This window comes from Podarcis cretensis (assembly GCF_951804945.1).
Source record: "Podarcis cretensis genome assembly, chromosome: 16".
Taxonomy (NCBI): Eukaryota; Metazoa; Chordata; class Lepidosauria; order Squamata; family Lacertidae; genus Podarcis; species Podarcis cretensis.
The window spans coordinates 41,705,639-41,731,789 of record NC_137186.1 but is presented as its reverse complement, the minus strand read 5'-3'; the positions used below and the strand labels follow the sequence as shown (position 1 = coordinate 41,731,789).

The 26,151-nt window shown below is 47.4% G+C and overlaps 1 protein-coding gene across 19 annotated transcripts in view; it reads left to right on the top strand.

Annotated features, from left to right (window-relative positions):
- Positions 1–26,151, top strand: part of NCOR2 (nuclear receptor corepressor 2) — a 352,014-nt gene that overhangs the window by 96,867 nt on the left and 228,996 nt on the right. For all 19 annotated transcript variants that reach the window (XM_079957706.1, XM_079957722.1, XM_079957718.1 and 16 more), the window contains exons 3-4: positions 5,867–5,994; positions 17,006–17,180. In XM_079957706.1, coding sequence (XP_079813832.1) covers positions 5,867–5,994; positions 17,006–17,180 — 303 coding nt within the window. The remainder of the gene's footprint in view (positions 1–5,866; positions 5,995–17,005; positions 17,181–26,151) is intronic.

Genomic DNA, 26,151 nt, shown 5'->3' with positions numbered 1-26,151 from the left:
GACAACGATGCTTCTCTTTTACAGGAACCTGTGTTTGCTTTCATACAGTCTTGCTCCCCACCCCCAACCTAAAACAGTTATTTAACTAGCAGGTCACATTAGCAGATCCAGATGCCAACTTTGTTCCCCATGTTATGGCAACGCTTTTATGGGACCTAATAATGTCATCTACATCATCAGAGGTTCATTTACCTCCTCATTTTCTGAAAGTGCTGACAGTGACCTTCTGTATTCTACATAGGAGAAACAGTCCAGTCTCAGCATAAGACAATAATTGGATGCAAAATTGGTATCAGAAATGGCAATATTGAAAAACAAGTTGGGGAACATTTCAGCTTCTCAGGCCCTCAGCAACTGACCTGACAGTGGCCAAAGTAGCAGAGAAGAGCCTCAATGAGAGACTTGAAAACTGCTGAATGATAATTAATCAAGAGGTTCAAATGCTATCCCTTGCGGATTGAATCAGCACAAGGGATTTTCATTACATTACATATGCTAATAGCTTACCAGTACTGGTTGTGTTATTAGCATGGTGTATTCATGAATGGTCGCTGTTAAAAATGTAATTATCACCATTTGTGCTTTTCTCTGTCCCTTTTTCTTCTGACCTTACTGTTTACAATCCCTCTCCCGGCAGCATGTGTTTTATTTATTTATTTAGAAAAAATACAAACTGCTTAATTTTTATTTATATATAAATAAATAATTTTAATTATCTTTATACAGATCTATATGATTTACACTTAAATACTTAGCCTTCCTTTCAGTCTTTAATCCAGACACATCTTGTAATGTACCGGTATTTTTACTCTCATCATTCATATTTTTAACCAAGAGTTTGGTTTTATCTTTATTAATCTTAAGACCTGCTACCTTGCCAATTTTGTTTATCTCTTGTAATACTTTCAGGATTGACTCAGTTGGTTCTTCTACAGATATCTCCATGTCGTCTTTCTCCTCCTTTTGCCTGGACTCAGCATGGCCCTCTGCTCTGCTACAAACAATATTTTATTGTGGTGGTGTTAGGGATAAGCAACAAGGAAAAGGCAAGCCAGGCTAGCACACTGGTGGTTCGGTTCCAGCTGGGAGCTTCCCATGAAGACAGAAATGTCAGGAAATATCAAAGCTGAGCTTTTGGGGCTATCAAGTAATAATATATATTTTACAGTTACTTGGTGGAAAGAAAGCAAGAGTGAGAGAAAAGGGCGGGGGAGACAAAAGAAAAGTATTTTAAAGATTTCTCCTTCTTGGGATGCCAGGAAAATTAGTTATTTTAATCCCAGCCTCCCATTCATAGAATGCTTCCCTGCTCCAAATGCCAAAAGTGGATGAGAGATGGTGGCTTCTCCCAGCTGCACTTGCTCATTGCTCTTGGAAATGCTGTAGCTCCGCCACTGCTTTGCATGCAGAAGGTCTGGATAGGATTGGGAGAGACCACTGCTTGATACCCTGAGCTCCGTGGAGTCAGGATAAGGCAGCCTCCTAAGTTCCCACGAAGAGGTGTGGCAAGGGAAGCTTGGGGTCTTGTATAAGCAACCTGAAGAATTGTTTTTGGGTGGCATGATTTGTTTAGATGTGGGCAGAGAAGCAGAGTGCATTTTGAAAGCTTCCCACAAGATCATTCAGTGTGTCTGAGAACAGGGCTCTCCCCTGGTGTTGGGCCCTCGAGATGTTGCTGGACGCCCATCGTCCTGGACACATTGGCCATGCTGGCTGAGGCAGATGGTCTTCCTAGTCTAAACAGAGGGGTCAAAGTTGAGGGAGGCTATTCTAAGCGGCAACCACAAACCACAGTTTGTGTTTGTAGGGCCAAAGGGTCTTTGTTCTTGCCTTAATTCAAAACATGGTGCTTGTGTGTATTAAGTACGTGTCCGGATGACATGATTTGCTTGCAGAAAGTTTACCTGGAGATTAGACTGTGTCCAGTCTTTATTGAGCTTTTATTTAGATTTTTTTTGTGGAGAGGTTTATACTACTATGAGCATTCATCCTGATTCACTTGCAAAGTGCTTGCACATCTTTTCTGCTAACTGTCTGTTCATCCCACAACTTGCAGTGCATTTCCCTGTCACTTTTCTAACCATTTTTTTTAAAGTGGGTTTATCATGCTAGGGCAATGGAATTCCTCCTGCAAAGTACAGGGGGTGGCCTAAGATACTGACCAGGGATACAGGTCTTCCCTCCCCGCCCCCTCCTGAAATTGGCCTTAGGGAGTTGAGAGAACAGCATGCAGGGAGAGGAGAGGGGGTTAAGCTGAAACATTTGAGCAGCTGGAACATTGGTAATGGCGCAGCATAGAATTCCACCCCAGGACTGTGAACTTAGAAAACTACGGAATGGTTTCTGTTTGGTGCCTTTTGGGTGCAGGCTGCTATGAAGTGGAGCAGTTCTGAATGTCTGGTGTGCAAGTGCGCACAGCTCATTTTCAGAGCAGGAGCTCAGCGTGACCAAGAAAAGGAAGACTTTTGCTGTCCATGCAAAAAGATTATGCATCTGATAACCTAGACCCAGGCTGTGGTTTGTGGCTAATAACGCTTGTCTTTTGTCTGCTCTTTCCATCTGCATGATAGATGTTCCGTTTTCACTTCTTACAAAATGTGAAATGTTTAATGCACACCCCAGAGGGCTTTATCTGTACCATTGTTATTGCCTCATACTTTATATTTTTATTTCTTTTTCACAGCACCTTGGGGGGGGGGCTTGCAAAAAAAAAGAAAGAATCAGAGTTGGAAGGGACCCAAGGGTCTCCAGTCCAGCCCCCCAGCAATGCAGGAATCTCAACTAAAGCATCCATGACAGGTGGCCATCTAACCATCTGCCTAATTCTGGTTCTGTAAACACCAGAATTGTATGAACCCTGCTCTGAGACCTTGGCTTGCATTCAGCTAAGTAAAAATCAGGGACACGGGTGGTGCTGTGGGTTAAACCACAGAGCCAAGGACTTGCCGATCAGAAGGTTGGCGGTTTGAATCCCTGCGACGGGGTGAGCTCGTTGCTCGGTCCCTGCTCCTGCCCACCTAGCAGTTCGAAAGCACATTAAGCGCAAGTAGATAAATAGGTACCGCTCTGGCTGAAAGGTAAACGGCGTTTCCGTGCGCTGCTCTGTTTCGCCAGAAGCAGCTTAGTCATGCTGGTCACATGACCCGGAAGCTGTACATGACCGGTCCACCAGTAAAGCGAGATGAGCGCCACAACCCCAGAGTCGGCCACGACTGGACCTAATGGTCAGGGGTCCCTTTACCTTTAAGTAATAAATAAGAGTAGTTCCACTGAAATAAAAGTTTTCTAAGTTCACAGTCCTGGGTGGAATTCTTGGTGGTAGAGCATCTGCTTTGCATGCAGGAAGTCCAGTGTTCAGTCCCCAGCATCTCCAGGTAGGACTGGGAGAGAGTCCAGTCAAGTTCTGGAGGGCACTAAGTTGGCAAAGGCTGATTTAAAAGGATGTGGTAGAGGGTAGTCCAGGGGTCCTTTACCTTTCAGACCTATAAACAGGTTTGTGTATGATGAATCTTGGTTCCACAATACACTTGGCTGTATGTGTGAGGAGGGGGTGGGGGGTGGGTGTAAAAGATTTTTAAGAAGAGCTACCCCCAAATCCCCAACATCAGGATCCCCCCCCCTTTCAGGTTCTTTTAAGGGATTTTAAAGAGAGATTTTGAAATCCCCTTTTGGCCCTGCTAAAATACTGACTTACCTTCCTCGTGGATTTTTGCACGGTGACTCCGTTATGGCTGCCAGGTCTTCCATTTTTTAATGAAACTGCTCTTGGTATCATGTGGCTTTGGCCTAGGTTCTAAATCATTTGCTCTTTGTTCTTTGCAGAGCATCTCCCCTCCCTTTCCTGTGGGCAGGCACCATATCTGCTAATAAGGATCAGCTGAGGTATCAAGGTGTTTAATAGGTGTGGCAGAGAGCTTTTCAGTTAATTAAACTGCAGGAGCCCTCTCCTTTTTGGAGGGGTCTAGGAATGAGATGGATGTGCCTTTTAATGAAATAGCACTTCCATCCTGCCTTCTCTGAAACAAATATTCCCCTTCTGAGAGTGTTTGAAGAGACATCCTTGAGATAATGGCAAATGGCTCAGGTCAGAGCTTTTTCAAATGATCTTCCTTCAGGAAACTCTTTGATGCATCGCCCATGGAACCCTTTTGAGTTGTGAAGCAGAGCCAGTTGTTGGCCCTGGACTGGAATCTGGGAGACCAGGATTGAATCCCCCCTCAACTAGGAAGCTCGCTTGAGTGCCCTTGGATTGGTCCCAATCTCTACCTCACAGGGTTGTTGTGAGGGTGTATTATAAGAATTTAAGGTCTCAAATATATAAATTAAATGTACAAGGCAAACACGTACATAAATACATAAACCACATGTCTGAAACAGTACACGAAGACAGTGCTGAAACCATTTTGACTCTCCCAAACTGACCAAATGTTTCTCTGCAAGGAGGGAGGAAATGAAAAAACCTCCCCATTGTCTCTGTGCTCACAAATCCTGCCTTAAGGGCACATTGAAGGTGTGAATAGGGTGAGCCTGTGACCTGGATTCAGGAATGAAGAGTTTATCATTACAAAAGAATAGCCAGCCTGGCCGAGTGATCCAATCAGTGACCATTGACAGGTTTTCTGCCAGACAGGTTTTTGCTGCAAACCACCTCTTTCTGTGATGTATTTATGATGTATGGGGGGGGGGGTCCTGGGCTACACCCCTTCTGTGATGTATGTATGATGTTTCTGGGGGTGGTCTGGAATTTGAGGGTGGGCAGTTTGAAAAGTCTACATAAGGGCAGGCAAACCTTTATATATATGTTCATAACTATATATAAACAACATGTCTGAAACCCCATAGAAAAGGTCCTGAACAAATTGACCTCAAATATTTCTCTGCAAGGTCAAAGTGGGAAACCTCCCCATTGTCTCTTTCCTCACAAATCCTGTCTTAAGGGCACATTCAAGATATGAACAGGGTGTGACCTAGATTCAGGAATTAAGTAGTTATAATAACAAAAGAGTGGCCAAAACCCAGATAATGCAATCAGGTAACTTGCCACACATAAGATAAACGACGCATTCAGATTTCTGTTGTAGACTGCCTCTTTTGTGATGTAGGTATGATGTTTCTGGGGGTGGTCTTGGACTCCAGGGCGGGCAATTTAAAATGTCTTTATAAGGGCGGGCACACCTTTGTTCTGGGTCACCCTCCTTTTCTGCGTGTGAGGGGAGACCCTGTTGCAACAGTTAATAAAGATCAGCCTTACTATCTGCTTTGCTTCTCAATATTCTCTAGTTGGTTTCTGTTATTTTCTCCTACCTATAGAGAACCTACAAAAGGACTCTATATGGGCTCTTGGGTACCCCATAAGGGAACAGGAGCAGTTTTTTTCTTACATCATAAGATTATCTCGCCCCACCAATCTTCCTTTTATTGGTTAAAGAAGGGTGAAAGCAAACATGTTTCTGGTTTTTAGAGGCTGCAGAGGTAAGTTTGAAAAGTTCATGTGTGATACCTGTCAAAAATGAGTGGTGGCATAATAAAAATAGATTTTTTGTGGTTTCCAGAGGGGCTTTGGTTTGCTTCAAAGCTTCTTGCTCACCCCTGCCCCCCCCCACGACTGGCAAAACAATGATGCAAAATACCCCAAACAGAATAAATCATAGAAATTATAGAAATTGTTAGATGTAAGCTTGCATAGTGTATGCGGGTCACAAAATGCATATTCCCTTGCTACAGAATCTTTTGAGGGTGTGCTTTTAGTGTGGAGGGCACACAGTCCTATTGTGGGGAAGATTGAGAGTGTGTGATAGGCAGCTGGAACCTATGTGAAAGCCTCTGCAAATCCTGTCTCTTTTCTCCCCCCTCCCTTTTTGCTCAGGATGTGGGACTCTTGGAGTATCAGCACCATTCCAGGGACTACCCATCTCACCTTCCCCCTGGGTCTGTCTTGCAGCCGCAGCGGAGGAGGCCGTCCTTACTCTCGGAGTTCCAGCCAGGGAATGAAAGGTAAGGGGAATGCAAGGAGCGCTTGCGTGTGTAGTGCTATGCACAGAGTGCTTTGTGCACCAATATAAGTGGGTCTGTAGGGAAAGGTTGCAAAAATCTTGAAATACAAATTTCAAGATTTGTATCTTGAAATACAAATTTCTGCATTAATCCAAGGGTTAATGCAGAAGTGGCACGAAATGGACCCAAAAATGAACAAAATGAACAAACCCAAAATGGACAGAAAAATAAACTGATCTGTTCATCCAGTACCTTGAAGGATAAACAGAACATGGGAACCAGCTCAGAAACCAGCATTTCCTCCTTTTGGAGGTTTCTGGAGAATTGTATGAGTGTTGGCAAGGGATGCTTTCAAGTATGGGATCTACCTGGTGAGATCATTTGATTGTGGCCTTTCCCAGCTTTGTGGTCTATGATAGCCAGAAAAATATCCACAATATTTCTTGGAAGTGGTTGCCAAAGAGAAGCTGTGGAGTTCCTTCCTTTTTCCATCAGTGGAAGTTTTTAAATATAGACCTGCATAAACATATGTCAAGAGCGGCTCAAGCCTGATTAATCCTTCTTTGGTGCAGCAGTTGTGGACTTAGGTGACCTCCTGAGGCCCTTTCCCACACCCCCACGCTCCCCCTCTTTGTGTTCCTTGGATTTATTGGTGGCTGGAGGCTGCAGTGCTGGTGAGGGCTAGCCACAGCAAATTCCTTGGGCTTTCTCTGGCACCAGAAGCGGTTCCCTCATTTCCCCCTCGCCCTTCCTTCGCCAGAGGAGTGGGGAGGAGCAGCCGTCCATGCAGCTGAGCCCCCCCCCCCCCCGCAGATTCAAGCTAGATGCATCTGTAAGAGCTTTGGCTGGGTTCCCAGGTTCCGATTGCTTAGCTTCCAGCTGAGGCAGCTGGCTCTTGTGGGCTGGCAGGGGGTGGGGAGGAGCGGCAAGCACAAGGGAGGCCTGTGAATTTGGAGGAGAGGATTCAAGCAAACAGCAAGCACAGACTGCTGCTGTGTCTCTGAGGGGAGGAGGAAAAACGGTTGAGGGCAGGAGGCCAAGCCTGGCATGGACCAGGGCTATCTGTGTCAGGCTACCCCTTGGCGTTAGGTAGAAGAGGGGTGGGAGACCTCAGGCCTAGGGTCTGAATATGGCCCCCCTGGACCCTCTGTCAGACCCTCAGCCATGCATTTGAACCCTCCTTGTGTGTTTCACCTGGCTAACGCCAGTTGCGTGCCTGGGTGGAGGATAGAGAGGGGTGCCAGTAGGAACAAGCCTGCTGTAGAAAGGTAAAATATATCGGCTCCTCTGCTTGTCTTTGGCCCGGGCACCACTGTCATGTGGCCCTCAGAAGGCTGCTGAGAAAGGAATGTGGCCCACCAGCTGAAAAAGGTTCCCCACCCATGAAGTAGAACAAGCTTGCCCAGCCTGCTGCCCCCAGATGTTTTTTGGTGAATACAACTCCCATCAGCTGTGACCGTTGCCCATGCTGGCTGGCGCTGATCGACGTTGCAGTCCTACAATGTTTGATGGGAGCAGTAGGTTGAGGTGGGAGAACATTCGGAGAGGAATGGATGGTGGGGGGGGGGGGGATTATTACCGACTCACTGCCCATCTGCTGTCTGACGCCCTGAGTGTTAGTTTTTCCTTCCCTTTGTGTGGCATCTTAGTTGAGTGCTTGACCAGAGTACTGTGGAAGGTGCCACCACAATAACCTCCCTCCAGAAATGGCTGTTAACCGGAAATCTGCTGGAGCCCCGTTTTTCTTTTATTTTCATCCACCCCCCGCTTCCTCGCCTGCCTGTCAGTTCTCGTAAGACACTCCTGTTTTTCAAAGCAGCTTACTCCTCATCACCAGCACAACAGCGCATTTCCTTCTCATTCCTTCAGCTTCTCCTTTTGGCTGAAATGCTTCTGCTTCTGGAAAGGCAAGAGAGCAACTGAGGGAGGGAGGGAGGGAGGGAGGGAGGGAGGGAGGGAGAGGAGCTTTTTGATTGATAGCTGGTGGGCTGCTCAGTAGCTCCAGAATGAACCCCATGTGCCACATGAACAGCGGCTGGGGCCGTGGCAGGGGTGAGCAAACTCAGGCCTGGGGGCCAAAAGTTAGCCTTCAAGAATCTTTATCTGGCCCTCAAGGCTCCCCCCCCCCCAAGCCACACTCCCTCTTTCCAGGTTACTCCTCTTGCTGGGCTTCCTTCGCATCCTCCATGAGTACTTGGCTTGGCTGGAATGGAGGCTAGAGAGAGTGTTTGTGTGTAGCAGCCAGCCTCCTGCACAAAGGTTTCTTGTTGCTCCTCCTCCACTGGCATGTTGCCCCTGGAAGTTTTTCCAGAAGAGAATGTGGCTCCTGGGCTGAGAAAGGTTCCCCGGCCCAGGCTTCAGTAGAGCCGGCCCACCCATGAGGCAAGGTGAGGCAACCGCCTGAGGCAGCAAGATCCTCAAGGCAGCAGATCTGGATGTCAGTCTTTCTTTCCTCCTTGTTCCTGGTGTGGAACTTCCCTCACTCCTTCCCCTCACCTTGGGCTGCGCTGTCTGTTTTTTGACAGCAAAGGCCACTATTTGTGCTCCAAGACCTCTCCCAACATTTCTCCTGAGCACTACAAAATCACTCCCGGCAAGTTTGTCATGCTCTGCAGTAAGTGAAGCTTTCACAGCGATCTACATAACAATGTGTTTCGCAGTTATGATCCCTTGAGGTTCTGAAGCTCACAATGCCCTCTAAATACCACCCGTTGCATGTTCCAAAGGCTTTGTGAAGACAAAAAAGGGGGTGAAATCAATTATCCAAGTTCTGTTTGGCAATAGGCAGGTATGGCGAACCCTCCAGCCTCTCCAAGCCTTTTTCTTCAGCCCTCTGGCCCCTCCTTAGGACTGCTGAGCCAGAACCCTCACTGACCCTGCTTTGCCCCTTCATTGCCTGGATGGATGATAGAGATGGGCATGAGCCGAAACTAGCCCAATGTCCCAAGTTAAAAGTTGCATGCTTGGCTCAGCCGACTTCTGCCTCTGGCCTTGCCCACCATCGGCAGGTTGCTTAGAAGAAAACTCTGCCCTTGGGTTCCCTGCCCCGTGGTCGAAGGAGACTCAAATCGGAGAGGCTCTCCCAGTCTGTCTGCTGGTGGGCCACTTCACACTGCAGAGTAGTGGAAGAATGTTGTCCCCACAGGCCCAACATGACGTCACATGTGCATGCCTAGCGGATATTCGGCTGCTTCTTCCTGAGCTCAGAGCCAAGTCATTGCCCATGTAACGGCCAGCTTTGGGGCTTGTTCTGAGTTATTTTTATATTCCAGAATCTGTGTTGTCTGTCTTGCTGCCTGCCTCCTCCCTCCCTGTTTGTCAGGTTCCACATCTGCTTGCATGTTCTTTGGCCTTCAGATCAGGCTCCTTCTAGGAGGAAGGGCAGTTGCTCAGTGGTAGAGGAGATACAGATCCCAGGTCAGCCTTCAACATCTCCAGGTGGATTTAGAAAAGATTCCCTTCTGGAAACCTTAGAGAATTATTGTCAGCCAGTGTTGACAATACAGAACTAGATGGAATAACAATCTGATATAAGTCAGCTTTCTATTTTTTTCTTTAATTTTTTAATTGATAATATTTTAATTAAACAAAATTTAGTAGAAATAAAAAGTAAATACAGAAGAAAATGAAATTAAAGGTATATTATATACTATACATGCAAACAACTTGAATTCCATATATGCTTGTTTAGTATACAGGCATTGTCAGGGAACTGCCATCGGAACAGGGGAGGGAGGCAGGCGTTGGGATACAGAGAGCCTCCAAAACTCCTGAGGAGCAGTTCCTCTTCCAGTGAGGGGAAAAGCCACACCTCCAGTGGAAAAGAGAGGGAAGGGCTTGAGGATGCTGCAGAGAGCCCCAGTGCCTCACCTAGCCAGGCTGGCCAGGAGGGACACACGCCACTTCCGTTGCCCAGCTTGCGCAGAGAGGTAAAACACAAGGCTTGGGGTGTCGAAGTTCTTATGCTGGGGGAGAAGCCGGAAGGGGCCACTCCCGGATTCTGTAAGTGACTAAGACGGACATGCGCTTTGGAGATCTGCACTGTAAATAGTTTTCACAATAAAAACCTGTAAAAGACAGGTTTGGAGTCCTGCCTGGTTACTTGCGAGCAACCACCAGCAGCATCTGACAGGTATATAATGTTATCATCCAAATACATATATGGTTATTTATAACCTATTATATTTTTTATAAAAGCTTTCCAAATATTGCTATCTTTTTCCGTAGAAAGGCTACATCTGTAAGCAAGTTGTTCATACATTGCGAGTGCTGTCATGTGTTCAATCCATTGACTAAAGGGGGCCATAGATTTATCTTTACTGTGCCTCAATACCAGCCTTTTTGCCATAGTAAGGCAGCTTTCTGTGACTCTAGTTTCTAAGGATCACATCCTGCAAGCACATCACTGTTTTTTTTAGGGGAGTGGGTGGGTGTTGGCTGCTTCCACTTTTGCTCCAATCCTGCTCTGAAGGGATTTTATTATTCAGATCCTCAGGCTGAAAAGTGATTCTGCCTCCATGCCTTCTGTGTGTCCCTAAAGCTGTTAACCAGGGGCCAGACTGCCTGCACCCAGCACCAATGCTTTCCAAATCTGGTAGTAGTCTCTCGCCTGCAATTAAATTGGTACAGTCCTTGAAGATCTATGCCATATTTTGCTTGTGGAGCCGTGCAAGTTGTCCCTGAGGCACTTTTATCTGGAGTTGTGAGGCATTTAACCTTGCAACACCTAGACAGTGCTTTACCACTAAGCTATGCCTTGCCACACCTCTTCTATTGTTTGTGGGCCATTTTCTGGAAGGTTTCCCCTGCAGCGTGTGTGCCGTGGGCCCCGCCAGCTGGGACAAATGAGCTTTGAAAAGTTATTTTAAGATCTCATTTTCGTACACGTTGTACCACAAATACTTGCAGAGGAATGTGCTGGCAATGTTGCTTCTTTTCTTTGTCTGATCACCTCCCCAAGGCATATTTCTAACATCCTAGGCTGTCCCTGAACTGTTCAGAAATGGTGTAGTGTTGCCCAGGAATATTTGAAGTGTGCCCTCGAAACATCAAGATTTGCAGGCCCAATGCAGGGTGCTCACGCTGGTGTCGAGGCCCCAAATGTCTGAAAAGCTGCTTCCATGGCCCCACAGAGACCCTCTTGAGTGCTAAGATCAGTGGAGGGTTTTTTCTTGGTAATACTGCCACCTTCAGAAGTGTCAGGAATGGCTGTCTGGGACAGGGCTTTCTCTGTGGCAACCCCCAAGTTGTGGAGCTCCTTCCCCAGAGAGGTGCATCAAGCACCTTTGGGGCATAGTTTTTGCCGTATTCTGAAGATGCAGATCTTTACCCCAGCCTTTGACAGTTAAGGTATTTCTGTTTTTGCTTAATTTGTACCTTGCTGCTTTTGTTTGAAATGGTTTTGCATTGTACAGTGGCGCCCCGCAAGACGAATGCCTCGCTAGACGAAAAACGCGCAAGACGAAAGGGTTTTTCATTTCTTGAGTTGCTTCGCAAGACGAATTTCCCTATGGGCTTGCTTCGCAAGACGAAAACGTTTTGCGGGTTTGCTTCCTTTTTCTTAAAGCCGTTAATACCCGGGGAATCCGCGTTCCGCAAGACGAAAAAATCACAAGACGAAGCAACTCGCGGAACAAATTAATTTCGTCTTGCGAGGCACCACTGTATTTTTACAATTGTATACAAACGGTTTTACAATTGGAAGCATGATTGCATTGCAGTGGCCTCTTCTGGGACCTCACAGTGGAGGGTGGGTAAGAAAGCATATAAGTAAATATATTAATGTAGCAAAAGGACTAGAATTGCATATATTTTCCCTTAAAAGTTGGAGTAGATCACAGCAGAATGGTCTTCAGTGTTCAGGTGTAAGCCTTATGCTACAAAAGGGTAGTGCCCCCTTTTAAGAAAGGGAGTGAGTGCCCAGGGAACATCACCATCGGAAGGTGGGCTGGAGAAAGCATGGTGTGCCTTGCGGAGTCAAAACAAGTTGATGCTGGTCCTCCAGCTCAAAATGTGAGTGTGGGTTTTGGCATGTTTTCCATTTTAGATGGAGAACCTGTGGCCCTCTAGACTTGCTGGACTGTAGCTTCTACCATCCCTGATGCATTGGGACATGCTGGCCAGCCGGACTGATGATGGGTTGGCATTCTAAAACACCTGTTGTACACTTTGAGCCACACCTGCAGTCCTCCAGCCTGTCTCTGCCTGCTCATTTTGCTTCAGGTGGAGTTTTTTTGTAGTTCACCGCGCTGTAGAAACAATATGTAAATCTGGTGGCCCTCTGAATGTTGATGGATTCCAACTCCTGTGATCCCTGACTATTGACCTCGCAGGCTGGGGTTTATATGGGGGTCGGAGTCTTAACAGCATCTGGAGGGACATCCCTGGCTTTTTATGCTTTTCTTTCACTGCCGTGTAGAAAACCAGCAGGAAACACTTCACATATATTTATCTCAGCTGGCAGCCCTTCTGCAAGTATCATTATCTGTATGTTTGCAGTATTATTACCCCCATATGGCAGATGGAGGGCCTCTGGTAGAAAGCGGGAGGCTTGCTGAAGGCCACCGAAGGAGATTGGAAGCAAGTGGGCTCGGAGACTTTGGAGCTGGAACACGGAAAGTTCAGGTTGCAGGCCGGAGACTATTTTTCCATAGGCCTCCCAACCCACTGCAGGCCCAAAGGGGTATGGAACCCTTTTAATAGGCAAGCAACATTTGTTTTATAAAGACTGCTTTTCATGCTAAAAACACAAAGAAACAAAACCATGCCTCCCAATGCAGTTTATGAACTTTATATCCACCAGTGCACAATACAACATAATAGCAAAACATTGAGTTCATTCAAGCAATATTCACATTTGGTACTAACAATACAGTAACAGTAAGCTAGCATAACATTAATAATCAGGATAGCACCTACAGCCCAACTCCTAAATTTGGCCACAAAGGCTAAATGATAGGTCTTTGAGGCTTGTTTAAATATTTGGAGGATGGGGCTTGCCTGGGCTCACTCAAAATAAATCTTTGCAGTTACGTGGCCACCACTGAGAAGACCATGTTCCCTGTTCCTCTCAGAACAAAATCTCTTGATTGGCCAGATCTGATATAAATACTTTCTCTCTTACCCGGCCAACAGGCAAATTGCCAGAAAAGCAAGGACAAGACTCACCCGTTGCCTTTTTTAGTGGGGGGATATATCTTTCAGTCAGTGGTAGTGCACACACTGGTGTGGCAGAAGAGGATGGCCAGTGTGGTGGGAAGATTCAAGGACAATCAAGGAAACACATGAACATTTCAGTGTAGTATAATATATTAAAAAAAAAAATTATTTGTAGAATATGGATAGATATATTTTCAAAATGTGAGCAAAAGCATCAAGTGATACTGAGGACAACCCTAGTTGTGTTTTCCAATGTATTTCTTTTCAATGAAATATTTCGTGTGGCCCAGAGAACAAAGTTTGAGAACCACTGTCTTAGGTGAATAGATCACTCTCCCCCCTCACTCAACACTGTTCAACCAGTGTAGCACATTCTCACCACCACCATTACTTCCCCAGGCACTGAATGGTTTTGGTGCCAACAGAACAGTATTCCCTGCTTTCAGCATTTCATAGAACCATAGAATTTTAGAGTTGGAAGGGACCTTGGGGATCATCTAGTCCAGCCCCTGAAATTCAGGCTCCATCTTCTGACTCCGGGAACTGACCTCAGTTGGAGGACCCCACACTCCCCCTCTCCCGCACCCTGGTTTGGGAAACCCACCTGGCCTAGATTCAGGCTTAACCACCCTCAGCCCTAGCCTAGCCTTGTTCAGTGGTGCGGCACAACAGTCTTGGACTGTGGACTGCATGGTCCTGCAGGAATGTTTTTTCAGCCAGACAGCTGCATGCCCTTCTGGACAACCTTCCAGCAGCAGGTGGAGCCAGGGGCCACATATGTAAATTTTATATTTATACACTTGGCTAGTTTCCTTATATGCTCATGCACCCCTCTCTGTCCTCCGCTGAGATGAGCTTGAGACAGCTCAGTTGGTAGAGCATAATACTTTTAATCTCAGGGTTGTGGGTTCGAGCCCCACCTTGGGCAAAATATTCCTGCATTACAGGGGGTTGAAATAGATGGCCTGTGTGGTCCCTCCCAACTCTGCAATTCTAAGCAAGAGGCATTATCACAGCTCAGGAGCCCAAAAGCAAACAGGGAAGGTGTGCATCTGGGGAAGAGGTGTCACCTGGGGAGAGTCCCAAGGACCAGCTACAGGGAGCCTGAGTGTCCCCACACATGTCTTATGGGGAGGTCTTATTTAGGTGGCATTTCCACCTTTTGAGGGATGCGGGTGGCGCTGTGGGTTAAACCACAGAGCCTAGGTCTTGCCAGTCAGAAGGTCGGCGGTTGGAATCCCCGCGATGGGGTGAGGTCCCGTTGCTCGGTCCCTACTCCTGCCCACCTAGCAGTTTGAAAGCACGTCAAAGTGCAAGTAGATAAATAGGTACTGCTCCGGCGGGAAGGTAAACGGTGTTTCCGTGCTCTGCTCTGGTTCGCCAGAAGCGGCTTAGTCCTGCTGGCCACATGACCAGCTGTAGGCTGGCTCCCTCGGCCAGTAAAGTGAGATGAGCGCCGCTACCCCAGAGTCAGCCGCGACTGGACCTAATGGTCAGGGTCATTTTACCTTTACCACCTTTTGAAGGAAGTGACGTAAGCCAGTCCTGATTTGTTTGGAGGGGGCACATCCTGATCATTCACCTGAGTGGGCCCCCGAAATTCTGCCCTAAAGCAGAACGTTGCAGTTATTCCAGTTCATGCGTTCTTTGCCCCACTCATTCCACCACCTTTCACTCTACCTGAATACCCAGGGTGGGTAGGTGGGTACAGTTGTATCTGCATAGTCACTTCACAAAAATTCAATATATGGATAGAGAGTTCATTATGTGTAGTGCTTTTCTGAGGGGAGTGGGGAAGATTAATCATTAGACTTCCGTCTTGAGGAAAGAAATGGAAGCTGTAACAAATGGCTGTACATGTAAATTTGCCCTGTGCATTTTTGCCTCCACCCATAGTAGTAAAGGCAAGGCAGTTTGTTTTCAAAGGAGGTTTGGGTAGGTTTGTGAGTCATTCTTCCTTGGAGCTGGTTGTTGTTAAGGGTTCCTCACCCGCTTTTAATTCTGTTTTCTTTATCTTTTTTCTTTTCCCCTTCCTGGCAATTAAGGTTTTGAAGCATTTGTCCCATGGTAACGAGAAGCATGGTCCTTTTGTCAAAAACGATACATTCTGTGCACGTTAATAAGCCTACGTTTGCTTGCAGCCCTCCGAAGCAGACGTGCGGAGTGTGTTGAGAGGGGAAAGCTTAATTGCGATTCTTATTGAAAGCAATTAATCCTCTTGATTGAGGGGTTGGGAAGATGGTGGTGGGTTGGGGCTGGGGAGACGAGCTGGTAGCACTTGCAATGCTAATGCCAGATGGGATGCCACAATGGGTTTACCAGACTTAAGATGCAGCCAAATAGGTTTGTGAAGGGGTTTCTCCTCTTCATCTCCTGTGGTCACCTTTTGGTCATAGAATCATAGAATTGGAAGGGACCCTGAGGATCATCTAGTTTTAGTCCAATACCCTCAATGTGGGAATGAATATGCAGCTGTCCCATATTGGGATTGAACCTGCAACCTTGGTGTTATCAGCACCATGCATCCTGATGCTGTTGGACTCCCAGCAGCCCCAGCAACATAACAAGGGCAACAGCTAAGTATGGCTAGTATGATTATTTCTCACAAGCCACAAGGCATCCTCAAGTGGTTTACAATCACCCAGCAGTATCTGGAGGGCCGCAGGTTCCCAGTTTTTCCCCTACAACGACTCTTGAGGGCAACTGGATGCTTGAGGGTGGTTTGGGGGGTGGGGTTCAGCTCCAGGGAGACTAGGACATTGGTTATGAGACTCCCTTGCACCCACTGGGTGGGAGAGGATCAGCTGATATTTTCTGGCACCAGTGAAAGCTTCCCGACCACAGTGACTTTTTTCCATGGCCCACAACTATGCAAGAGCAGGGCCTGGCAGGGGGTGACACCTGATCCAGATCGTGATTACAAAAGGGAATCCAGGTGGGACTTCTTTCCCTGGGAAAGCTCTGCAGTGGCCAAGGGAGGCTGAGACTTCAAGCTGAGGAAAATGGTATGCTGTGCAGACTTGGGAGGAATGGATTCAAGTTGCCTTCTGCCCTAGGGATATATGTCAGGCCTACCTCAAGGAGCTGTTTTGAAGATGCTTTCTAGGAATACAAGAGAGGGCTTAGCAAATGGGAAAGATTCAGCATAGTGACGAGTAGTGTGTCAGGCACTCAGGTTGAAAGACTGTCAAGCTTTTAACGACGTGTGTGAACGAGAATCAAACAATGAAACCAAGAAGGGGCGGTGAGGGAAGTCAAATAAAATTATGGTTTTAAAATCTGTTGATGATGCTTTTGTTGTTACTTTTGGAAAATTTAATAAAATGTTCTCAAGAAAGAAAGAAAGAAAGACTGTCAAGCACCTGAGGCAACAACAGAAAGCCCAGAGGCAAAATGGCAGATATTCAGCCTTGTTGGGTGGTGCAAGAGAGATTATAGTGTGGTGTGTGAGGGTGTTTCTTCTTCGCGGGTTTGCTTACTGAGGAAGAGCAGCAGATCTAGGAGTCTTTATAGTGAGACAGTATACAATCAATGAATCTATTAATAGCAGGCAGTGCCATAGGATCGGCTGTGTGCCCTCGTGTGATCCTTAGGACTGAGAGGATTCTGGGAGGGTGTGAGGACGTCTCAGCCTGAACTGCTCACAGTTCCCTTTTCCGGCTAGTGGGAAAGCTTCAGGAAACTGTCCTTCACCAAGGCTCCTAGCCAGGACCCAGCACTACCTGTCACAGCACTCATAATTCCTGTGCCCCTTTCTTTTGCTTTCTCTGGACTGCAGGTGTTACTCTGCATCCCAGGACTAAGGCTGCCTTGTGGCCCTGTAACGGATCCTTTCTTTTTGCCTCCCCATCAGGTCGCAGGAGTTGCACGCCCGAGCTGAGTCACATTCCTACCTCTCTGACCTGAGCAAACAGTCGGAAATTGAGTTCATTGAGACGAAACGGCCCCGGCTGGAGCTGCTGCAAGAGCCTTTGCTGAGACATTCACCTCTGCTCAGTCAGCAGGGAGGGACGGAGGATCTCTCCAAGGTAAGCCAAGGAGCCAGGCACACGCAGTACAGTACATGTTGGTTTTGCGATGAGGAAAAGGAGGAGGAGGCTGGGGAAAATACAATGGGCAACTTGAAAACTGTCTGTGTGGTCTGCAATATTCTAGCTGTTTGCAATATGCAGCCAGCAAATGGATTTTTAGAACTCTCACCTCTGCTAGTCTGAGAGGCTGGTTCAGAGGAACTAAAATGCTGGCGTTGTCTTCACCTTACATGGGCCCACTGGCTGAACGCTTTGCAGCATAAGGGCCTGACAGGCACCCCAGAATGCACCGAACACCTTGCAGACCCCACAAAGTTCTGCTTTGCCAAACGGAAGGATTTGCAACCTTAATGGATTTGTCTGCAATATTGTCTGCAGGGAAAGCCCAGGTTTTTGGAAGCTGGATGAACAGGAGGGCTGCTGGTGTAAGTGAACTGAAGGACAAAGGGTGGCAGAAAGACGAGAGAGCAGAGTAGTGGGTTGGGAAGCAGGAATCTGGGGAATGGAAAGCAGTGGTGTGGTGCAGTGGATAGAGGTTCCTTTCCTTCTGTCAGCTGAGACATTCACTCACTGATCAGCTATTGCCTCTCAGTGTGAATCCACCTTACAGAGTTTTTGTGAAGATTTTGTTTCTGTTTTGCTTTTATTAGTATTTTGTATTCTAATTTTGTATTTTTCTGTAGTGAAGTGCCTCAGGATCTGCAGATTTAAATAATAATAGCAACAATAACAAGAACAACATGGGCTAGCCTTATGCACACTGCCCTGAGCTCTTTTCAGAATAAGTGGGATACAAGTCGGTTGAGTTGAGAGAAAAAATAGGTGGAGGGAAAGGATGACTGAGGGAAAGGAGGATGGGGAAGAAGCTGGGAAGGTGTGTGTAGAAGCACAGAAGGCAAGGAGCTCCCAGGGCTATAAAAGAAGTGGGGAGGGTTTCTTAAGGGGCAGGGTATTGCATGTGGATTTGAATAAACAATTTGGCTGCAGGCAGTGATAGCCCTGCACCAGCATATTGGACTATAGGCTGTTCTGTGTCCCTTTCAGACTGAGTGTTGGATGCTCAGTTGCTGAGGCCTTGAATTTGGCCGCAGTTTTGGCTTTGGAAAAGCATGCTCTGAACTACAAATGCTTGGCACAAACCTCAATTGCCAATTTTGTTTTTCTATGGCGGTCTGGGTGGGCTATAATCGTTCTCCGAGTGAGTTGTAATGTATTTATGTGCCCCTGTGGGGTGGACTTTCGGCCTTGTATGATCTACTTGGTCTTTTACTAGGACCTAGAGGTACACCAGCTAGAGCCAGATGCAAAGTAGTGGGGTGTGTGGGTGTGCATGCCTGCGTAGTTAAGAAAGAAGGTGCTTCTGATCAGTACCAGAAATGAGACCTTAATCTTCTATCCCAGCTCCACTCCTGGTTTTTCTCTAAGGCTTTCTTAACTTAAAGGTAAAGGTAAAGGTACCCCTGCCCGTACGGGCCAGTCTTGACAGACTCTGGGGTTGTGCGCCCATCTCACTTAAGAGGCCAGGGGCCAGCGCTGTCCGGAGACACTTCCGGGTCACGTGGCCAGCGTGACATCGCTGCTCTGGCGAGCCAGAGTCGCACACGGAAACGCCGTTTACCTTCCCGCTGGTAAGCGGTCCCTATTTATCTACTTGCACCCGGAGGTGCTTTCGAGCTGCTAGGTTGGCAGGCGCTGGGACCGAGCAGCGGGAGCGCACCCCGCCGCAGGGATTCGAACCGCCGACCTTTCGATCGGCAAGCCCTAGGCGCTGAGGCTTTAACCCACAGCGCCACCTGCGTCCCTTTCTTAACTTAAAGCAGTCTAATTTAGATTTAGACCACAGATTTTGCTGAGAACAAGTTATGCATCATCTTCAACCTTTTTGGGCCTATGGGCAAATTTGCAAACTGGAGAAGCTTGTTGTGGGTACCATACTGTCAGAGCTGCCCAAGGTCCCAGCTCACAAAGGACCAACGCCAGTTCTTACTATATACAAAAGTCTTTATTAAGGTTCAGTTTCCATTTCAAAGCCGCGGCGGTCAGCTCTACGTCTCAATCCTAGACCGCTGAAGCTCCATCTGAATCTCCTCCCCCTCGACACCAGTTCAAGACCCTAGCCTTGCTCCACCTCCTCCTCTGCTCCTTTCTCCTCTGGGTCCTTCTGCCCTCTGGGGTGTCGCCCTTTCTGGACTCTTCTGATGCTGATTCCCCGGATTCTTCCCCCTGCTTCCGGCGTGCTTTAGGACCTGGCTCCCAATCCGACCTCCCTGCTGTCCCGCGCTCCTGTACATTTGAACTAGGCGCGCGCGCCCAGCCGGCAACCTTCCTCCTGACCGTTACACTGCTCCTGTCACTGCTTCCCCCTTCGGGGGGGTTGGCTGAGTCTGACTTCCCCTCCGTTCCCTCACTCAGCGATAGGGGCGTGGTCAGCCCTGCCTCATCTTCTCTCCCCACTGGAGGGGAAGCCGGCCCTGACACATGGGACTCTCCCCCCCCCCCCCGCTACGCCCTGGTGGAGAAGCTGGTCCCGATCTCCAGCCGCTGCTTTGGGAGTCGCCGCTGGCCCCTTGCTTCTGGTGCGTCCCTCCTGGGACCCCCCTTGCCCTAGCCATCGGTGCCCCCTTCTGGGAGTCTTCCGAATCGCTGGAGAAGCTCATGGAATCTCTCGGCCCACTGTCATACTCCCCTACGCTGCCCTCGGATTGTTCCCCTTCGCTCTCCGCTTCCTCTCTCCCCTGTGCCTCTGCTCCTGAACCCCTGACACATACACACATCACAACCCCCCCCCATTGCATTATGTTCTGTTGGCTGCAGCAGCCAACAGCCTAATTTCAGCAAGGGTATTTTGTGAGAACTACAGAAGGCCTAGTTGGTGACTCCTGCTCTGTAGATTAAGCTGCTTTGTCTTCTGGCTTGGTGCAAAGCTTGGGCATTCTCACCCCCTGGGCAATATCCCAGTTCAAGAACAGATTCCAGCCAGGCAAAATCATTTGAGTGGATGGTGGAGCAGAGCGAGTGAGAGATCGTGGCCTGAGGAAATAAGCATAGTCTGGGGAGTGGACGTGACTGGGGGGAACATAGGAGCATAGGAAGCTGCCTTATACAGAGTCAAACCATTGCGGGTGGCGAAAATGACAACACAAAAAATCTTGTTTGGGAGGGCAGCTGGGAAGGACATAGAAAACTTGTTTACTGGCAGAATTTAGCCCACAGAATTCTTCATAGTCATTCCAGAGGTGTAAGGGAATACCTTAAGCCCCATCTGCACTATACATTTGAAGCCTTATTATGCCACTTTAATTAGCCATGGCTTCTCCCAAAGGATCCTGACAAGTGTGGTTTGTTAAGGGTGATGAGAGTCACTAGGAGACCCCCTATTCTCTTCACAGAGCTACAAATGGTTTAATGACCAGTCCCGCTTCCCAAGGAACTCTGGGAATTCTAGCCCTGTAAGGGGAATAGCGGGCTACTGACAGCTCTCAGCACTCTTAGCAAACTACTACATTTCCCAGGAGTCTTTGGGTGGGTAAAAGCCATGACCATTTAAAATGGCATGTTGCTGCTTTAAACTATAGTGTGGATAGGGTCTTACTGAGCAGTATATCTGCTTTGCCTGGCCGGTGTGTGGAGCTGTGCGCTTGCCCTTTGCTAATGAGGGATTTTTGCAAAATCAGGCAGCTGAGAAATGGCTTTCCCCCCCTTCCTTCTCCTTCTCCTATGGGAATCTGGGTCTCTTGTATGTTGCAGGGATTAAGCAGGCATGGGCTCTGTCCTCCCACACTGTCCACCCTCACACTCAGTGGGTCTGGGTCATGCAGTTCTTAATGGAACTGGCTGAATCCTGCGTTAGACTTTAGCAGGCCTCCCAATTGGCAAGGGCCCAACATCTAAATGAGTGATCTAGCTCTGGTGCTGCTGGTGGTGAGGGGGGTTGTAGCTCTTTGAACAGAGACAGTAAATGTGTGTGCTAACGCCACAGCTGCCAGCTCCTTAACCATCACCACCTGTTGGCATCTGTCTGTCTTGTGAGACAATGGAGTATGCCTCTGTGGGTGAAGTCAAGCCATGTTGTTCTTGCTGCTCCAGCAGCACCAAGAAACCTTTCTGGGACCTGGTGTGTATGGAGGTCCTGGGCTGCCTAGACGTCTTGGCCTCACTGACATGGTCCAGAGGAAAGCAGAGGAAGATGTTTGTTTGACACCAGCTTGGCTGCAGGAGTTGTCAGAAGGAGGCATACAAGGCGTCATCCAGCTGTCTTACGGACTCCACTCTGGATTCATTCCTTAGCCTTTCCTTCTCCCAAATATGTCCCATCACTACCAGGTTGGGAAGAAATGGAGGAGTTTGCAGAGGCAACAACACATTTTCCATCATTTTTAAAAAAGAAACTCTGAAGGAAAAAGTCACCACTGTGAGAGACGGAGAGAAAGAAACCTGTGAGATAGCCACTGTTGTTGAGTGGAGTACATACAGAGATCTTAAAGGGGGGGGGGCAGGGATCCAAAAATGAAAAACAAGAAGAAGAAATTAAAGAGTATGTAACAGACTTGCTAAACTATTATCAACTTAATGCTCTGTTTAAGGCAGACAAAAATATGGTTTTGCAGACAATCACAATTTGAAAAGGAGTTATTAGGATTGAAGGTAAAAACTTTTTAAAAATTATAATTTATTATTAGAGTGGGAAACGAAGGAAGAGTTTCTTAAGTCATCCATGATCAGCTGAGCTAGGGATGTGGGACATAATATTGACCTAAGCTTATGGAAACAATTTTGGAAAAACAACTTGAAGTTTACTGCCTGTTACACTTTAAAAGAAAACTATCTTAAGATGATTCATAGGTGGTATTTAACTCCCAACAAATTGGCAAAGATGTTCAAAGCAGAGAGTGATAAATGTTGGAAATGTAGAGAGAGTGTAGGAACATTCTACCATGTGTGGTGGTCTTGTAGGGTTATTAAAGATTACTGCAAACTGGGGAAAAATGTTTAAAAGCTCTTTTCCTAAAAACCCAGAAGCTTATCTTCTGGGTATAATAACGACAGAAGACACAAGTAAGTCTTATTGATGTATGCAACCACAGCCGCACGAATTTTACTTGCACAAAAGTGGAGAACAGACATGATTCCAACAAAAGAAGAGTGGCATCATAAACTGCTGGAATATACGGAACTAGTGGGTAGGACTAATAGAAACAGAGATGAAAAAGAACTTAAAGAGGATTGTGTGTTATATATGAAAAATTATTATACTAAGACAATCAACCTAGCAGGGTGATTATAATTCAGCAGCGCAAGTTATAACATTAGATAAAGAGAAGTAGAGAGGAAAATTTAGAAGAAGAGGAAGACGTGGATAGGTTGGGAATAGGGAGGAAACCATGGAAGGCGTGGATGGGAAGTATATGAAAATAATTTTTTTTCCTTACTCTTTTTTGAATGCAACAGTTGTTGTACTAATGTGGATGTACTAATGAAGTACTGGACGCACTGGACAATAGGACGCACCTTGTTTTAGAGGGGGGAGAACAAGAAAAAAAATTCTCCCCCTCTCTGCCCAGCACCCCTTCAGCGAAGCGGCAGGAGGCACTGCGCAGAGAGGGGGAGAATTTCCCCCCTCTTGTTTTTCCGCTCTAAAGCAAGGTGCCATTTAAGGTGCATTCAGGCAGCTACCTTGGAAGCCTGGAGAGCGAGAGGGGTCGGTGTGCACCGACCCCTCTCGCTCTCCAGGCTTCAGGTTCCTTTCGACCTGCTCTTTGGGGCTGGTGGGGGGAAGCCCACCGCCAGCCCCAAAGAGCAGGTCAGGGAGCAGCGGAAAGGTGCAGCGGAGAGGCTCCTTCCATAGCCGCGCATCACCTCTCCAGCCGGGAGAGGGTCGCAGGGCTATGGCGTCTTCGCTCCATAGGACGCACACACATTTCCCCTTCATTTTTGAAGGGAAAAAAGTGCATCCTATAGAGCGAAAAATACGGTACATCCACATTAACAGCAAATGAACAAATAAAAAGAGATAGCCACAGGCTTGTGGGTGAAAGAAACAGTGTGATATCATAGGATTAAAGGGAGCCAACTTAAGTCTGTGATTTATTTCTCCTCCTCTCAGACACAATATTGTTATTTTCATTCTGAATGCTTACATTTGGGGGGAAAGCAGTGAAAATACCAAGTGGACATTCCCTTGAAAACAGTAGCTTTGTGCACTGGGGCAGGTGGAGAGCTGTTCCCCATTCTCCTCAGCAAAGAGATCATGGTTGCTTCCTGAGGAGAAGGCTGTGAAGCAGGAGGGGCTGGCCTTTGGCGGTGCTGCCGGACTGCATGGTTCCTGCCAGTCGGACCGGGATGCAGTTAGCCCAGCACGGAGGCAAAGCAACGCATGCTTCAGAGACGTTACCTCGTCTCTGTAACTTCACAGATTCCACTTCTTGCTTCAACAACAAAACAAAACAACCAAGGTGGCTAAAATGAAGTAGTGCAGACCTGAACAGTGTGGTCTTGTAGTGTGAGTGAGGAGATTAAAAAGTGGCCTGTGCTTAGCTGTACTATCCCTTCAGGGAGCAGGTCCCAAGCATTTTATTTTCAGTGGAGAACTGTTTGTTTTATTTTGCTGTTTTTCCCACTGGTGGTCCTCTGTTTCTGTTTTGTTATACAGTGTTAGGGAAGCTCAGGCCCAGGCCTCCCCCTGGCCCTTGGGATGTTTCCGCAGGCCACACAACATCTGTTAACTTATGGAACTCATTGCCGCAAGATGCAATAGTTCACACTGACCTAGATTAGGAGGCTTTACCATCTAATTTGTATGGCTATCAGTGGATATTAGTCACGATGGCTAAATGGAACCCACATTCCCAAAGGCAGTATATCTGTCAATAGGGAGCAACAGTGACCAAAGGATGTTGCCTTCCAGCCCTGCTGTTTGGCTTCTTGAAGCATCTGTTAGTCCAGAATGCTGGGCAAGACAGGCTTTTAAGCTGATCCAGCAGGGCTCTTGTTAATGCCGTACCTTCCCCCTATAATTCTGATATTGATTTACAAGTTATGCTATGCATTGATTTTACAATTGAAAGTGATTCATACAACATACTGATCTTCAATTTTCAAGTGTGCTGTTGTTTGTGAGAAGAGGTTAGGGACATTATAGCGGGGGCCACAAAGGAAAAAGGCAGAAAGGACCCAGATCCATAAAATATATTTTGAGTTTGAAAAGGTTGAAGGCTTCTGATCTTATGAGTCTGAGAGGCTGGGCTTTCTTGTTCTGTTTCCCATCGGCTGTCAACTGCGTATTTTATTGAGAGATGCCAAAGACGAGCGGAATCCTGGGAATTTATTCACCTGGTGCTGTGCTGTGTGTCTGCCCGCTACTTGGGTGCAGCTTTTAGAAGTGATCTTCTGCCGCTTTCTGCTCCTTGCTTTTTTGATTGACGCTTATAGCCACTGTTTAAATTACCTTTCAAGCTGTAACTGTGGCAGGAGACCCCCCTTCCTCGTTAAGGCTGGCTGCTTCTTCTTAGCAAGCCCAGCTCATCATTTACATAATTAGACCTTTCCGTTCTGTTCCATCAGTATTACAAGGTGACACCTCACCCTGTCTGCTCTGGGTGAAAGTGAATCCCTTAACTTCATGGATTCCACCTCTGTAATTGGAAGAAATGTTGTCTCTCCCTTTCTCTCCCTCTTCCCCTCTTCTCCTTCTGATGAGAAGCTTTGCTGAATTACACCAACAGGATGATGGCTTCAGCATCTCATTCAGCTGAAAAATAAGTGCATCCTTAAGACATGATAATAAGGCGGCTGAAATGCCAGAAGGCAAGGAGATACAAAATTATACTCTACCTTAAGTTGCCAACCCGGAAGCTTTGTACAGTTTTTGCACAAGCATTGGAGAAGCCAGGGTTGAGGAAGGTGTTCTGAGCTTGAGGGCCCTGTTCCCTTCTGGGGCCCACATGCCTGTGCTGGGTGGGGTCAGAGGCAAAGTGTGTAGAGCAATGAGTTTCCATTTCCCCCTTGTGCAGTAGGCTTGTGAGTACGAAAGAGATCTTAATTCAGGCCAGCACAGCGAGCTCACTCGGGAGACTCCCAGTTACAGATAGGTAGCCGTGTTGGTCTGCCATAGTCAAAACAAAATAAAAAGATTCCTTCCAGTAGCACCTTAAAGACCAACTAAGTTAGTTCTTGGTATGAGCTTTCGTGTGCATGCACACTTCTTCAGACTCCCGTCTGAGTGGATTCCAACCTCCTCTCCAGGTGGGATGGTGGAGAGAGTGACAGTTCACTCTCTTTTGATACTTTGAGTCAAAAGAGGAGAACTGCCATCTTCCATTACTGGATACCAGCCTTCACCCCCCCCCAACTCTGCTTCATCTCCTTCCTCCTCCTCCATGTTGAGCTGCCAAGCCATGCCAGGTCCTGATGAAGCTAAGGGGGCCCATGGGGGCTCTTTCTTATGTGCTCTTAAACTGGCGGCAGCACCTGCTGCTGGAGATGCCAGAGATTTATTTGGGGGGGGGGGCTTTGCATACCAGGCATGTGTACTACCAATGAGCCTATGCGATATAAACACTTGCAATAATTTGGGTCGGTGCTATTTGGGGGGCTCAAGTCCCTTGTAAGATAGAGAGCCCTTATTTATGTAAAGAGTGCACCACTGTTTTCTTATTTGCTCTTCCTCCTTTCAGTCCCCACCCTAGCGCTGGCTGTGGAGGGGATGTAACCCCCCCCCCCAGCACTGGTTCCCTTGAAGCCGAGTTCATAATGTAATTGGGTCCTTGACGGGCCCAGCTGTGGAAGGATGGGGGCACCCTTGGGAGGCCAATCTCGTTTGCGGAACTGATTGAATAAAAGCGACCTCCATTCACGAAGCTGTCAATCCAGGTCTGTTCCCCAGCATTAGCACCCCCCAATGGTGCTGATTAATGGTCTGGCAAATCTCTTTCTCTCCCTCTGCTCCTCCCAGATGGTCACCTGGGAGCTA